The sequence below is a fragment of the Mauremys reevesii genome, linkage group 16 (genome assembly GCF_016161935.1).
Source record: "Mauremys reevesii isolate NIE-2019 linkage group 16, ASM1616193v1, whole genome shotgun sequence".
In the NCBI taxonomy this organism is placed as follows: Eukaryota; Metazoa; Chordata; order Testudines; family Geoemydidae; genus Mauremys; species Mauremys reevesii.
Window position 1 is genome coordinate 18,260,849 of NC_052638.1, and position 16,420 is coordinate 18,277,268.

Consider the following 16,420-nt stretch of genomic DNA (forward strand, 5'->3'; position numbering starts at 1 on the left):
TTGCTTTCGTCCTAAAACAATTAGAAATGTTGAGTTCAAAATGTTTGATATATCGAGTATAGGTAGGGCACAGTGTTAGAAATGTTTTAAACAAGTGCTTGGGTTTTATTACATCAGTCTCAAAATCTGAAATCTAGCCCAAAGTAAAACACCAATTAAGCTACATTATTTCACTCCCCAGCCCATTATAAGTGGGATTTTCAAAAGCACACGGCATGACTTAACATTGCTCCCGTTAGGCCAACACTGAGCCCACCCTCCATGTATACCACCCCCCACCAAAGATATGCTTCCTACTTAAAGAAAAAAACAAAACATAAACATGCAATTACTGTTCCACTTCAGTGTAAACCTCCTGAGCTGCCTGAGACATCCTCTCTCTCCCTATGAACACTGCCACAGTTGCAGTCTGCAGGGCCACTAAACTCCCCTTGAAATACTAGAGAAGAGTCTGCTGGAAGGCTGTTCTCCATAAGAGTTCTGGGCCTCTCAAATGCCCTTCAATCCCTGCTCTGAAACAGTCTGGATTTACTGAGTGCCAGGCAGCACTGTAGTGCCGCTGTAGCATGTCAAGTGTAGACAAGGCCTGAGACACCTGAAATCACTAGCCACTTCTGAAAACGTATGCCAAGTACAGTTAGTGAAGTCATTTAGATTAGACTCTGATTCCATTACTATGGGAGCTTTTAATACACAGGAGCTGCCCTGGGCTGTGATTAGTGTATTGAAAACAGATCTACTGCTAACAATGGAATGAGTATCAAATGTTAGAAAGAGCAGTGACCTCACTCTACCGCAAGCATTTGTCTGGGAAGGAAATAAGATTGTCATGAGTTACCTCATTTACTGAGACATGACATGCATGCATAAAATATGCAGAGAGCCTCAATCACAGTGCTTGCCCTCCTTATTCTAGCTATTTATCTTTTTTTCAAAGTGGAAGGAAAGACTGGTGGTGGCGCCTGCCAAATGATTGTGGAAACTCACCGACAAGGTGGGGCTGGTACATACCATATGCTGTTAAGGAACTGTCAGATTGCTACCTCTCCCCTCCACCCCCTCCCACCCACCCAACCCCCTCACCACCACCAACCCAGCAGTTTAGGGAACACACATCTTTTCCCTCACCTTCCAAGACAGACACATGCACACCCTCTCTCTTTTATTCTGGCACTTAATCAAAAATACCCTATAAAATATTTCTGCTCCTCCTGGTGAGGGAAAGAAGTGGTGCTAAGCGCTAGCTTTCTCCTGAGTAAGTTGAAACAAATTCAGGTTTGTGTTTTGCATTCTCTTTAATTACAGTAGAGGGATCATGTGCAGCTGCAGGGCTACATTTCAGTACCTTTGTTCCAAAACTGTGACAGGACAGTAGATTCATGGCTTTGGAATGGAAAGAAAGTGGCCGGGAAGGAGTGCACTAATAGGTGTTTTCACTGTTTGATAAGGATGCCCCCAAATTAGTTATATTCACTTCAAGTCCTTGAATGAAGACCACTAGTATTACTGACATAGTGATTTAACCATACAAAGTACAAATGGGAAGAAATATATTTTTATCATCAATTCAGTTTCATAATGTGTGATGCATGTTCTTGTAAACAAGCCTGATATCTAAAGTACTCGTCATCCACAAGGCAAATAAATTGAAGGAAACTGTAGTAAGTGTTTTCATATTGTTCCCTAAGACGTGTAAAATGACTGTTAGAGCTAAGAGAAAAGAGCTCGTCAATTTCCAAAATGCCTTTGCCTGACCTACGCTTCCCCTTCCACCACTCATGCAAAATCCCCACCAGGCTCATGTGTTTCATGAGTGGGGGGAAATACAGCAAATCAAAAAACTTTTCCTTTAGAAGTAACAGACCATCCCTTCCCTTAGTAACTGAAAATATCCAAAATGGCAGCCCCATAAAGACTTAATTTATCTTTCAATAGAGGATGACTGTGCTGAATTTAAATAGTGGTGTCCCTTTGACAATAAAATAGTCAAAAGGTTACAGCATTAGGTCATTCCACCAATAATTAATGTTTCTCCCTGCTGTGAGAGGCAATAGAAAGTCTAATTATTTTTAAATGCAATAATGAAACTAGGATGATGTGCTTAGAATCCTAACAAAACTGCTAGTATTGGACTGTGCTAATCAAGTTTAAATTAAATTAAATTAAAAGGGGCAAAAAGAAAATTTGCATAAAGTAGCAATGGAGGTTAGGGGGAGAGAGACTATAATCTAACAACGTTTGTTTGTGAAAATTAAAACATAATCATGATACATGAAAACATATTGCAGCTGTAAGAGACAAGATCACAGGGGAAAACTGATAAGCATAGCTGAGGCAGATTGCAAACAAAAAGATTGTTTCCTTAAAAGAAGATCCCCAGAAGGACAGCTGCAAATCACAGATGTCATGGTATAACTACATTGATTACCTGAGGATAATTTAATATCTTGCATATATTTATTACTACATATTTATTTCATCTGGTGATTTACTGCTTCTCATTTTAATGTGTTATATGAGTTAGCTCTCTCATGGAAAATATCTCGGGAAATTCTAGTATTTCACGAGTTATCTTTATGAAAAAACACAAAAAAAAGTTATTTGCAGGATGAAACTTATCATAATATTATCAGTTTTTTAAATCATGGTTCTACCTTTTGGCTACAGGTTTATTTTTTGTCTTATAGTCAAATGGGTCCACTTACTATGCTATAGTATTCTATACTATACAGCCAATCACATATAGTATTGAGTGCTAATATTCTATTCTACTGTTCTTATACTGCATTCATCACCATTGTATCAGAGTGACTTCCAGTAGTTTATTAAGTAATGTGACTAATATATGGCACACGTTTATTCAACAAATTGCAATTTCTTTTTGGAGAAGCATGCAACATGAGGACAGTGATTCATGAACTCCCCATTTTTGCCGAGTGATCTAGATCAGGGCTTCTCAAACTTCATTGCTCCACAACCCCTTTCTGACAACAAAAATTACTACACAACCTCAGGATGGGGGACTGAAGCCAGAGCCCGCCCATGCCCTGCCACCTCAGGCAGAGGGACAAACCCAATACCCAAGAGCTTCAGCCCCAGGCAGGAGGGCCTGTAACCTGAGCCCCATCACCCAGGGCTGAAGTCCTGGGGCTTCAGCCTGAAGCAGTGGGGCTCAGGCTTCAGCTTCTGCCCCAGCAAGTCTAAAGCCACACCTGGCGACCCCACTAAAACAGGGTCATGACCCACTTTGGGGTCTTGACCCACAGTTTGAGAACCACTGTTATAGATACAATTTTATCACAAAAAGGTACCGCATTCAGTTTTAGGGGATTTGTTCCAGTCACTAATAAAAACATTTCATTAATTCAAAAAGGGAATTTCATTTGATAGACTTATTCTGCTACTAAATACGCTCCAGTAACTAGGATTTTTTTTAATGTAAAATCTTCCATGAAGGCTGCAGCATAGTTTCTAAAACCATGGAATGAATGCAACTAAACTGCACATAAAGTTGCACTTTTCCTACCTCCCAAGAGTCTATGATCAAAGACACCTTAAACATTAAGCTTTTTCTTAATAGTCTGGAAATCATAATGCTAACAAATACCTTTCATTATTTTTAAAAATTCTATTCTTAATGTTGTCCCAAGATTATTTTTTTAAATTTGTTGTCCCTTTCATTTTCTGTCTCCTCATTTGTGTTGAAAATAGATATGTATCATATATAAAAAGTAAGTATTTATCAATGGGTGTCATTTGCATGCAAAGAAAGGCATGTTACATTTTAAATAATACAGCGCCGCTGCTGTAGCGCTACAGTATAGGCACTACCTACACCAGCGGGCGGGCTTCTCCCAGTGCCGTAGGTAATCCACCGCCCTGAGAGGCGACAGCTAGGTAATGGAAGAATTCTTCTGTCAACCTAGCGCTGTCTACACTGGGGGTTACATCAGCATAGCTATGTCTCTGAGGGGTGTGGATTTTTTCACGTCACTATACCGAAGTTAATTCCTTGTGTACGAGGTGGACCCAAATCCTTGAACTATGTGGAAGCTTGCATCCATATCTGAACTTTGCAGTTTGTTCCCAGCTCTAATGGACATGCTGCCTAAGACATTTGAATATTCTAACAAATAGCATTTCCTTACCTGAAACGTAGTGAGTTGTTGACCTGGCTCAGGATATAGTGTCACTGCAATGCTTAGGGCTACAATATGGGACACTGCAGAAAGGATGCTGATGATGACAGCATCTCTCATCCCAAAGGGTAACATGGTATAAACTGTGAAGATTATGAACAGGAAGAATGGCACCTTCAAAAAGAAAAAGGGGAAATCTGTTATTAGGTGCCAGCAGAGCAAGAGGGGAAACAAGCATCCTGACTTTTCTTCAGGCTGCATCCTCTAGCATTAACATTTCAATGGAACAATTAAAATCACAAGGAGTGTAGTGTTCATAAAAGCTTTGAGGAAACTGGATAAAGTTATAATATGAATGTAGCCAAACCAGTTGCTTAAAGAGGACACTTGACCCTTAATTTGTCTCATTCTCCTTTGGTAAAGTAGCAGATATACTGCAGACATTATAACCACAGACATGACATGACACAACTTACATCTGAATTATGTACCAAGAACAGTCCAAAGCAAGGATGGAGCTATCTCCTTTAATTTCAAATTTCGCAAGTGCTTTCTTATTATAATGTTAATATCAACAGCTTGCGTGTGTTTATTTGCTTGATATTTTATTGACCTTAAAACCAAATAATCCTTCATGGAGTTGATACAACAGAGTAATCTCTACTGCATATAAACATACATCTGAAGGCACAGTTAAAGAGTTTACAAATGTCCATTGGCCCGCTAAAGCATAATGGTTCAGAAAGCGCTATTAAAGTCTACCATTAAATCCATATTTATGGACTTCTGTTGTAGTCTATGGTATATATATATATATATATATATATATATATATATATATATATATATATATGACAGCCTCATAACACTTGAGTCAAGTACTGTGACAGACACACTGCAAGACTGCCCACTCAGCTCTCCCGCTTCATTTCAACCCCAGCTTCCTGCTGTGTCCAGACATCAGCCTCCTTTGGGGAGATTCTCACCCATGGCAAATGCTAAATACCATATGACGGTTTTGTAACATGGACAAACGGAGACCAGATAAGAAAACACACAAGCTTCATTTGTGATCAAAGTCACATCGGAAGGTTAAAGGCAGAAAAATCCAGCTGACCTCCTATAATATGGTCTTCACATTTAAAAAAAAAAAAAAAAAAAAAGGTCAAAGGTATCAGCTCACATTATGTTTTGCAACATTTAAAGAAGCAAAGCCAGATCTTTGTTCAGTTATAGGAGTGAAAAAAACAACCACCCTGAACAAATAACATCATTTTCTCTAAGTCTAAGGTGAGATTCCCCCCCCCATAAATTTTGTATTAAAATTTCACTACTAAGTAGAATGATTTTGAAGGCCAAGTCTCACCAGAGGGAATTTAAGCAATAAACCTGGGGATCTATGGCTTTATAGTATACATGCTGCTACCTTTAACTGTTGTATAGCTGCAATAGCTGAAGTCTGCAGTCAACATATCACTGTGCTGGCCAGCAGTCATAGTGGAAATCCATTCTGATTGTCTAGTAGATAATTTCTAATTTTCATTATTCAGAAAAGGATGGACAGAATGGGAAGGGTCAGTATAATTAGATAAAAAGTAATTTTTCTTTTCTTAAAAACTGTTCCACTTACGCTATCAGAGCTTAGGAGGAGTTTCCTACAGGTTATGACTTTTTGGCTTCATAAAATTGTCAGTTTTCTGGTCAGAGATACCAAGTAATCAACTCCAGCCGCACCCAGCAATGCCAGGATGCATCATTAGTTCTTATTGTTCACTTCACCCTCTCTACTTGATTTGAAAACACTTTCACTAGGCACACCCAGCTATAGAGTTCTTTAAAAAATTACTTGAACACCACTTTGTAATCAGGATCCTAATCAGCACCCTATCAAAACACTGAAAATTATTAAAGAAATAATTTACTTTTAAGGTACATTCATGACAAGTAATATTTTTATTTGGGCAATTTAAATTAAGAGCCTAAGGCCAAGATCTTACAAAGACTTCGGTACATGTTTAATTTTACACACTGTGTGGTGTAGTACCAGTGAACTCAATGTGACGATGCTGAACTTTAAGCAGTGTATGCACGTAAGTCTTTGCAGGATCAGGGACAGACAGAGTTAACAAAAAGTGTTATCCTATAATCCAATATAACTGGTTTGGGGAAGAAGTAAACCTAAAACTAATGCAATAAATATTATATAATTAAAATTTTAAGAACAAATATATACTGATTACCACTTCTAAATGTAAGTGCATCGAACAGGAAATACATACCTGTTCCCATGCATAGAATGAAGAGGTAGCTCCCCTTCCAAAAACTGACACATATCCTATGGTCAGGAAGCAGATCCAAATCAAAATCCCAAATAATTTCAGCCATCTCCGAAATAAGGATTCAATGCATACAAGCAAGTACATGACTGCAAATATTACAAGAGCAGTACATACTGTAATAATGAAAGCAAGATGATGATGTGATTCCGGCTAAAAGCAAAACAAAAGTCTTATATTAGTACTGAACTTTCCTTTTAATAAGCACAAAACCTAATTGTGTGTCTAATGTCACCCATGCAGCTATGATGTCACCATATTACATTAGAGATGAAAAGCTATTCCTACAGCAATATCTATTCAGATGTACTTTCTGTCATGTTATATGTGGGACCATGCATGTTTTCAGAATCCCAGGAACAGGAAAATCCCTATTCAAACTAAAAGAAAAAACACCCCAACTTATTTCTGCAATTTCACCTGCTAATATTGGGGAATGCCATCCATTACACTAACATTTTTTATTAATATCTAATACAGAGCATAGTTTTTCTATTAAATTATGTTAAAAGCGAAGAAAATTGTTAAGTCATTACTACTGTTCTTTGTGAGAACAGGATGAACTTCCCTCTAGAAGTACCACAAATCATGGGTACACTGTCTAGGTCCTCAGTTCTGAACACCTGATTCAACCTGCACTTGAAGAGAAGTGTAAAAAAATGACAGGGAGGATTTACCAGCCCTTTTATAACCATCTTTACAACCAGCTCCTATTCCTTTTTACCACCTGTGAATTTGACTCTTTGGTTCTATTTAAGAAAAGCAGACACTCCTTCCAAACCCTACGTCTATTTCCTTCATTAGCCAGCAAATGATTCTGGTAGCCTGTTCACATATAGATTTTGGCACAATATATTTTTCCTAACCCCCACAAGCAGTAATTTCCTAAACCTGGATCTGTCACATAGCAAAGTGATCCCACTCCCGGCTAACTTCACAATTTTACTGTTTCCATCCCAAAGGAGTTTCCATAATAGTTTTTTCCAAATAATTAAACTCTAAAAACTGCTGCCTACAAAATCCATCACAAGAATTCATAACCAAAGAACCCATATGTTATTTCACCTTTTAGTTTGCTGTACTTTTAAAAACATTCATATTCTTGAATCTGAAGTTAGAATTTACACACACACACAAAATGCTGGTAACTCCCATGGACACAACTACCACTAACCTGAAGTAAGGGTTACACTTTTCTAGCCCAATGAAACTTTTGCCCAGTGAGTTTTTGTGAGCTTTGATACAAGTTCCTTCTTACCTCACACAATGTACAGTACAAACCGAGAACCCTGGTTATACTCACTTGGTAGACAAAGAATATTATAATTAGTGTAATACAGAAAGTAATTGCAATGAAGAGCAGCAGGAGAAGAAGCGGGTGCTGCTGGCTCGTGTAGCGGTACTTCTCATAAAGTGGATCTGTTATCTTGCAGTCTTCATTTTCATTAAAGAAGTATTTGCCCTTAGCTGGCATTTTATTCCAGTTTGACTTTGACTTCTCTCTCAGTTCCCAGTGATGACAACGAAGCAAAAATAAATCTGTCCTTCTTTGAAGAGCACTTCTGTCTTCTAAGGTAGCCCTTGGTTCTGACTTGCTTGACCACACTGAGTGACTCACATTCTGCACTTGCGCTTCTCCTCATGAGCATAAAGTTCAGATCTCAATATAAATGAGAGGGAAGAGCCCTCCTCTGCAGAGCCACATCCTACCCTTCAGCAGCTCCATGCAAGTTTTTTCTAAATTGATTGATACTTGTACTGCTGCTGTCGAGGTTTTATTTTGCTACAATCATTTTAACTCCATTCCACAAGCTGTCAGCAATTCCCTCCGAGTGCTGTTTCATGGGATAAACTCTGTGGAGAGAAAGCATGATTAAAAATTAGGCTTCAGTTAAGTGGATGCATTTTTGCCTGAGAAAAGTATATTCTTTAACCTCACTGTAAATAACCTTTAACAAGGGGACAAAAAATATTCCTTGGCCATGAGAATTAGGCATAACAGTACTTTCTGTTTAACATAACATACAAACTCTAAAGCAGTGGTTCTCAAACGGTGACCCATGGAGCACTTGCTAAAGCTAGACATATTGCACTGGCTCATCTTTTTCTAGCTGTTGAAACACTTAAAAGAGCTAAAAATATATTAAATACTTTTCTAATGGTACATTTTCACATAAGCAATTGGGGCAGTTGCCACAGGCACATTATGCAGTTACGAATGGCAGGGGGAGATGGTCCAAGCAATCAAAAATGGCAAGAGAGGTGACGAACACTAAGTAAAAGTTTGCTACCCCTCCCCCACCTCTAATAAAAGCTTAATTCCAGTCTAATCTTGAAACTGACTGTAAATATAGACATGCAGAATCCTTCTGAGATTGAAACAGGCAGAATAAATTAAGCAGTGCAGTGGAATACTACTCATGCATATTTAATATTTTGATAGGCTAACAGATTTGACTTTGATGTTCAGTTGCAAAAGGATTTTAACTATATAACAGAATTATGTTCATGGTCATACTAAAAATGAGGAACATAATATATTCATGTTTAAAAACTGGCTGTTTAAAGCCAAAACAATGTCTGAATTCTCCTCTGTACCCCAAATTATTATTCCCTACCCAAAACTAACAAAACAGGCCCTTCCAAGGATCAGATTACTAATTTTCCAAAAACACTTTCATGATTTCTTTGCAGAGAGTTGCCCCATTTTACAAGTCTGAATGACGTATTTAAAGATGTGGGCATAAATCACGGTACATCACTTAGATAGCAGAAAGAGCACAAATAAGTAAAGCACACAATCCCTTTGGGCTGGATTTTGCCACCCTTACAATAAGTGATATCTTACTCCTCTAGCAGTCCCAGTGAAATAGATTTAACAGCTTGTGGAGGAAGCAACTACTCAATATAAGAGTGATGGTCCTTTGAAAACCGTACTTTAAAATATTCCTAATCAGCGCTAAGAACTGATTTCAGTTCTTGCTAATTGAAGGATCCAATCCTGCATTCTGACTCAGGCAAAATTCCCTGGAACCTTAAATATGTAATAGTTTATTCAGAATGAAGCAGCTTTGTTTCTTCTTGTTCAAAGCAACAGGCCATACCAGATTATCAGTTTTTAAGGACAACTCCCCTGAATCAATGGAAATTTCTGCCTAAAACTTACAGTATGATATGGCCCAATGCATACAGACAATTTCATTTTTATTCACAATATCTTGTTGGCATTCCATTGATTTTGCAACATAATAAAAAAACCCTAATTTAAATTTTCTTTAAATTAAATTTACCTCCTTAAAAATATGAAACAAAAAATAAAAGAGTAAAATAAAATACAGGCTGTCAAAACCAAAACCTACTACATTAATATTTAAAGCACAGATTTGTTTAAAAACAGAAACCAAAAAACTATAGCTCCTAGTTCTTTCAAATCTAACTTATACTATTTCTATGGCAACAGCCATGTTAAGGTAACAATGAACATTAAGGGATAAATTACACTGTTAACTAGTAATGACTGATGATTTTCAAATAGCAGCTTGAATATAGTTAATTCAATGACAGGGGAAACTTTTTTAAAAGGAGCCAGTGAAGTGTGAAAAACTGGATTTCAAAAAATGTTTTATTAGGACTTGATAAAATAATTACAGCTTCCTTACTGTTAGATTACCATCACCATGGAGTTCTAATCTTGGCTTTTCTCCCAAAAGGTATGGCCTGATAACAAGAAAACTTGCCGAAAAGCCAACTTAGATCAGTTACTCTCAAGTGACAAACTGTTTAACCACATGCAGACACAGTAGACACATGGCAACTGGAGATGGTACTGGGGCTTTTTTTAAACCATACCAAATGATTTAGACGACAACAATATAACCAAATTCTAGAACGTTACCCATTGGAAAATTAACAAGTGAATTTTCCAGACATTAGCCTCAGGTGAAAGCAGAAGGTCCAATCCTGCAATTGTAGCAAGTATGAAACTCCCATTTACAAACACATTGAGCGCTTGCCCACAACATTCTGTAAATCTGCATTACTTACAAAACAAGAGACAAGGTAGAAGAACAGAATATACTGGATTGTGAATTGTTGCTGAATTTTAAAAAAAAAAGTGATTCCTATCAAACATCATAAAACAACAACGTTTATACACACACTTTGCAAACAAAAGGAAGTCATTTTTAGGAAAAAAACAAATTACATTTATTAACTGTAATTGTCAAAACCTGGTTTACCATAAGGGACAAGTTTTAAAAAGCCTCCTGCACTTTACCTGTGAAATTAGTAACCTCACAGATACCCATTTGCATATACACATTGGTCCATTTGCAAGTTCTGTGGCTGTAGTTTAGAAGGCATCTTTCAAAATCAAACTGAAGGGGGGCAGGGAACAGATTTTGTATATATGCACACGATGCCACATTTCACTCTCTCATAGTGGTAATATAAATCTGTAAATGCACGTCTACTTTTCGTTGAGCTACCAAATAAATACTGATAGCAAAACTAGTTTTGAGACTAAACTGATATGGGTAATTCAGCACTGAGTCTTGTGCCTTGCCCCTGCCCTCCTTTAGTATTGTCAAAGAATGACAATTTATCAGGCCAAATATTTTGAAATATGGTAACAGATTTTTCTCAACACAAGAGAGTAGATACACGTACATTTGTGAGTCACACAATTGTTAGAAATGCAATATACATTTACTCCAATATGCCTTCTCCAACAATAGTTTATACTGTATTTCTCAGTGGAAGGTGACAATTCCTATAATGGAGCTGACAGAAATTTCCCATGCAATGTGTTCTGAACTGCTAGTGATCAGTTTATGATCTGAAGCTTGAGTACAGATAGCCCTGGTTGTTTTTAACGTCTGCTGGCATATTGCAGATACTATTTGTATTCATGTACCTCTAAACCCCACCCCACCCCCTTTTAAAAAAAAAATCTGCTTGGTTACATGCTTTGATAAAATGCGCTCTGAACAGCGAACATGACTGAGAGATTGTACACACTGTGAAAAAGTTCTATCATTTTTACATTTTCTTCTCTCTCTTCTAATGTTAAGCAACTAATGTCAACTTTTTTACAAACAGAGATCTGTTAAAATTTCCAGTATAAGTCTGATGATTCAGAACACTACAGCTGGCGTGGAATGAACAATATTATTAATACACACTCACTACAGGTACATGCAATAAATTAGTTTTACTGAACTGATTGTGGAATTGGGGCTGTAAAGTACTATCAAAATAAGCAGTTTTATTGTACAATAATCACAGTAATTACTGCAGTGTCTGAGGAAATAGTACACAAACACTGCTGTAATGACCCATACATAATCCTTTATAGGTACCACTCTAGTCAGAGTGGCTTGTATTTCACAGTAAATTTTGAGGGAGGTTTCTCCCATTCACAGATGTTGAATTTGTGCAGATAATTATAGTGAACACTAAGATTCTACTCAACAAAAATAAAAGTAATGAGTTGTTGATCTAGCATTATTCATCCCAATTTCAGCCCTGACACTAGGAAATTACCTACATATCGTGTCATGGCTACTTACCATAATCCCTCTTAAAACCCATTTAAAAAATCCACCTGGATGCTCCACATTTTCAAAGTTCTGGTTATGTTTCTTTGCTGGGCAATTCATCAATCTTCCTATATTTTCAGCTTATGATTCTTTTCTCGAACTTACTGAGCCAGGAAACAACATGGACAACAGCTTTTCCCACTCAATGGAACTTCAGCATAAGCTTGAAGTTAAGCACATGCTGAAGTGCTTTGCTGATCAAAGGCCTAATGGCCACCTTTGCGCATACATACAAGCATACACACACACACACAATTATCTAGTAAATTATACTTACAGATTCATAGACTTTAAAGGCCAGAAGGGACCATCAGATCATATAGTCTGACCTCCTGTATATCACAGGGCTTTAAATCTCACCCCGTTACCACTCTATTGAGCCAATGACTAGTGTTTGGCTAAAGTATAACTTCTAGAAAGGCATCCAGTCTTTATTTGAAGGCATCCAGGTCAACTATCCAACACTTCCCTGGGTAGTTTGTTCCAATGGTTCATCACCCTCACTGTTAAAAATCTGCCTTGTGAATTTCCCTGGCTTCAGCTTCCAGCTAGTCATTCTTGTTCTGTCTTTCTCCACTAGATTAAATAGCCATTTAGTACTGGGAATTTTCTCCCTGTGAAAGTACTTATACACTGTCATCAAGTCACCTCTCAATCTGCTGTTTGATAAACTAAACTGCTTGAACTCTTTAAGCCCCTCACTGTAAGGCATTTTCCTCCAGTCTTTAAATCATTGTTGTGGCTCTTTTCTTTATCCTCTCCAATTTTTCAATCCCCTTTTTAAGAACTGTGCACGCAGTATTCCTTTATTGGTCTCACCAGTGGCACACAAAAGGTAAAATCACCTCCCTACTCCCACTCACTATACGCTTTTTGTTTATACATCCTAAGATGTTTGAGTATTAGCCCTTCTGCCACAGCATCAATTTGAGAGCTCATGTTACAAACTTTCATTTTTCCAGACATGGTTCCTGCAGGACTTGAACCTGGGACCTGTGTCATAGTAAAATATTCACATATAACCAACCTCTTCACAGCACCCCTGGCTGTTTGACTGGTAATCAAACCCAAGCTCCACTGCAGTTGAAGTGCCAAATCCTGACCACCATACCATCGAGGAGAAGCCATGTTGCTATGGATGTCCCATAACTCCATTACAAGAGCAGCAGCTGATAGAAAAGCTGTATTTAAATTGATTTGACAGGAGCAGGAATAATATATATTAACCTAGAGGTTAGTAACCAATCTATAAAAAGCAGAGTAGGGAGGGTTAGGAGTCACACCACAAAACAGTGCAAGAGAGTCTTTACAGAACCAGTGACAGCAACTTGGCCAAGATCTGTGTGTGCTCTGTAGTCAACTGTACACACCAGTTAGCGTAGTGACTATTTAGGCCAAGCAAAGAAACTAGACCACTGAGATTATAGCACATAACGGTTGCCCAGATAGTGAAAGGAAAAGAAAGACTCCCTTTACAAGAAGACAAGATTCTTTCCAGTCCAGAACAGAAGAGTAAAGCTTGCCACCTCCATAGAACCTGCTCCCATTTAAGTTAGTGGGGGCAGGATTGGGCCCAGAGTCTACAATGGGAACCAATACGAGTAGCATCAGACTAAATTTTTAATGGAAACCAGTTTGCTTCAACTAGCGCCATGCTAGAGAGACAATGTAGGTGATGTAGATGAGGTTATATCTTTTACAAAAGCTTACCTCTCTCACCAACAGAAGTTTGTCCAATAAAAGAGATCACCCACCTCGTCTCTCTAGTATCCTGGGATTAACACAGCAACAAGTACACTGAATAGAGACACAGTAAAGACATACAGGAGGAACCTTGTGTGTGTAGTTCCCCTGATTTTTTTAAGGTCCCATTTGTAGGATGCTCACCTAAGTTCTTAAAAGGAAACTCTTTTCCTCTCTTTTCATGTTTTAAAACATCAGTCTCTGTAATCTGTAATCTTTGTATCTCACTCGGTATGGAGGTTTGATTATTCCTGACTGGCATACATTGTCACTCACAGGGGAGGTCTACATTACCACTTACGTCGATCTAACTTATGTCACTCAGGGTGTGAAAAGCCACCCACCCTGAGCAAGGCAAGTTGCAGCGACCTAAGCACTGTGGACACCAGCGCTATGTCGGTGGGAGATGCTTTCTCGCCAACATCACTTCCGCCTCTTGCAGAGGTGGAGTAATTATGCCACTCTCCCATCAGCACACAGCGTCTTCACCAGACGCACTATAGCTGTGCCACTGTAACGCTTCTAGTGTAGACCTGCCCATAAAGTCAGAATAACCCACACAAACTCTGTAGTGTCTCCATGTTACAAAGACAGAGGGGTGTGTTGCAACAAATGGAAAGGTAAAACTATAACTAAGCTGCTGGGTACAGACTGAATCCCATTTGTTCTCAGATTTATTAAAACCATCTATAGTGCTTCATGTCATCACACAATTTTTCTTAAGACTGGGTCTGGACTCGCCAGTCACAGAATGGACTGACTACACTGCGGAATGCCTCGTAGAGCATGAGTAGAAAAAGTTATGGACAGACCAACAGAAATGTGAATTGAGGACAATACTCAGCAAGTCATTTTCTGAAATGAGAAGAGGCCTCTTTACTCATCTTAAATGAGCTGCAAGAAATATATGAAAATGTGAGCCACTTCACAGGGAAAATTGGCATGGGACACATACCACGCAGATCAATTCGTTTATCAATGCAAAAGCAGAAAGTTTGGCTGAGACAAGAGGAGAGTCAATTTATGGTGTGATAACATGATTTAGGAGTTTGACTGATGTGCCTCCAAAGCAGCAAGAACTCTTACTCCTTGTCTCTCTTCAGCCTGGCGAAAATCAGAGGTGAACAAAATGCTTGGTATATAACCAATTGACAGCTAACAATTCATTACTGAACGATACTTGTACTGCACGTAGCAGCCACCTCTCATAATATTGCTGAGCTACTGAACAGAGTGCTTCCCTCCACCCCCAAGCCTTATTTTCCAAGACAGTCTAATATTTCATTAAGTGGATCAGTACAGTGTTTCAGATAGATTCAGTGCTGAGCTGATCATCAATTTGTTGCACCAAATTTAGCACACCAAACATTCTTCCCAGCTAGCGTGACTAACCTTGAAAGGACTCATGTGGTTCTTGACCCTCTCTGCCCCCTTATTAATTCTAGCAAGAAAATGTTTAGGGTGGGTTTCAGCCACCTCCAACAGTGAATTGCCCTGCCTTGCGTGTATATAATATGGTCGGTGTCAATGAAGCAGACTATACAAAGTGGATGAAACCCTGGCCTTACTAAATCAATGAGATTAGGATTATATTCAGTACCTTAAAATATCAATTTATGTATCTGGTCAGCTATCCTGAGCTCTCTCTAGTTTCCTCTGACCCTAGAATTATTTCTTCCCTCACACAACATCAAGGGTGAACTCCCTGGGATTTGAGGGTTTCTCAAGGAGCCTCTCGAGCTATTGTTTTGAGACTAACAGAGATGAGTTCACATTCTGTGCAAGCCAATATTCTAAAACAATCATTGAATAGGCTCAATCCAAGTCCCCTGGCTATTTCCACAAGGGGACAGGAGAGGATGTCCATCCACCAATTTCCCCTTTGTCCTTTTCTACTCCCTAGATGCCTGAGAGACCCCAAAAGGGCTTGGGCTCCCCACTTATCAGACATATCTGAGGTCAGGAGCAGTGGCTGGTGGTCTACTCTCCCCAGCCTCCATTATCTTCTGGGGGCAGGCAAACTACCCACTTCTCATTCACATCTTGTTTGGGAGTGAGTGAGAGGCCCACCATTTCCCCACACACGCACACGCCCCAAATCCAGCAGCAGAAGGCCCATTGAAAACCTTTTTCCCAGTCTCCCTGCACTGTCACTTTAAGCACTATATACATACATACTCCACGGGGCACTGAGCTAAGGGAAAACTCCAGAATCTCTGCCTTCACATAGTGCCCAAAAAGGGACAGCAGGAATGGAAGGAGTATTTAAGGTGCTGTCACATCAGGAGATGGGTGGCTCCCTAGCCCAGAAGAACCTACCCTTGGATTGTGGCAGCAATAAGGATCCTCACAAGCTCCTCCCAAAACAAAACATGCAGGGCAGGCCAAGACAGAGAGCGAGGTTTGGTGGGGTGGAAAATCAGAGTAAGAACAGGCAGGAGCAGAATGCTCTTAGGGACAGGGACCCACACTTCTTTCCTTGTGTCTGTAGAGCATGTGGCATTTTCCAAGTGCTACCTCCATCTCTATAATAAACGACAGTGAAGAGACCTGGTGGTCAGGGGCACCACCACATTACCTCTCCTCCCCTGGCGATGAAGCA

General features: G+C 39.0%; 1 protein-coding gene across 10 annotated transcripts in view; it reads right to left on the reverse strand.

Annotated features, from left to right (window-relative positions):
• ADCY7 (adenylate cyclase 7) overlaps positions 1-16,420 on the reverse strand; it is a 124,738-nt gene that overhangs the window by 52,514 nt on the left and 55,804 nt on the right. For all 10 annotated transcript variants that reach the window (XM_039503811.1, XM_039503810.1, XM_039503812.1 and 7 more), the window contains 3 exons: positions 7,779-8,329; positions 6,419-6,628; positions 4,149-4,313 (listed from right to left, as the gene is read on the reverse strand). In XM_039503811.1, the coding sequence (XP_039359745.1) occupies positions 4,149-4,313; positions 6,419-6,628; positions 7,779-7,949 (546 nt within the window). In that variant the 5' untranslated portion in view covers positions 7,950-8,329. The remainder of the gene's footprint in view (positions 1-4,148; positions 4,314-6,418; positions 6,629-7,778; positions 8,330-16,420) is intronic.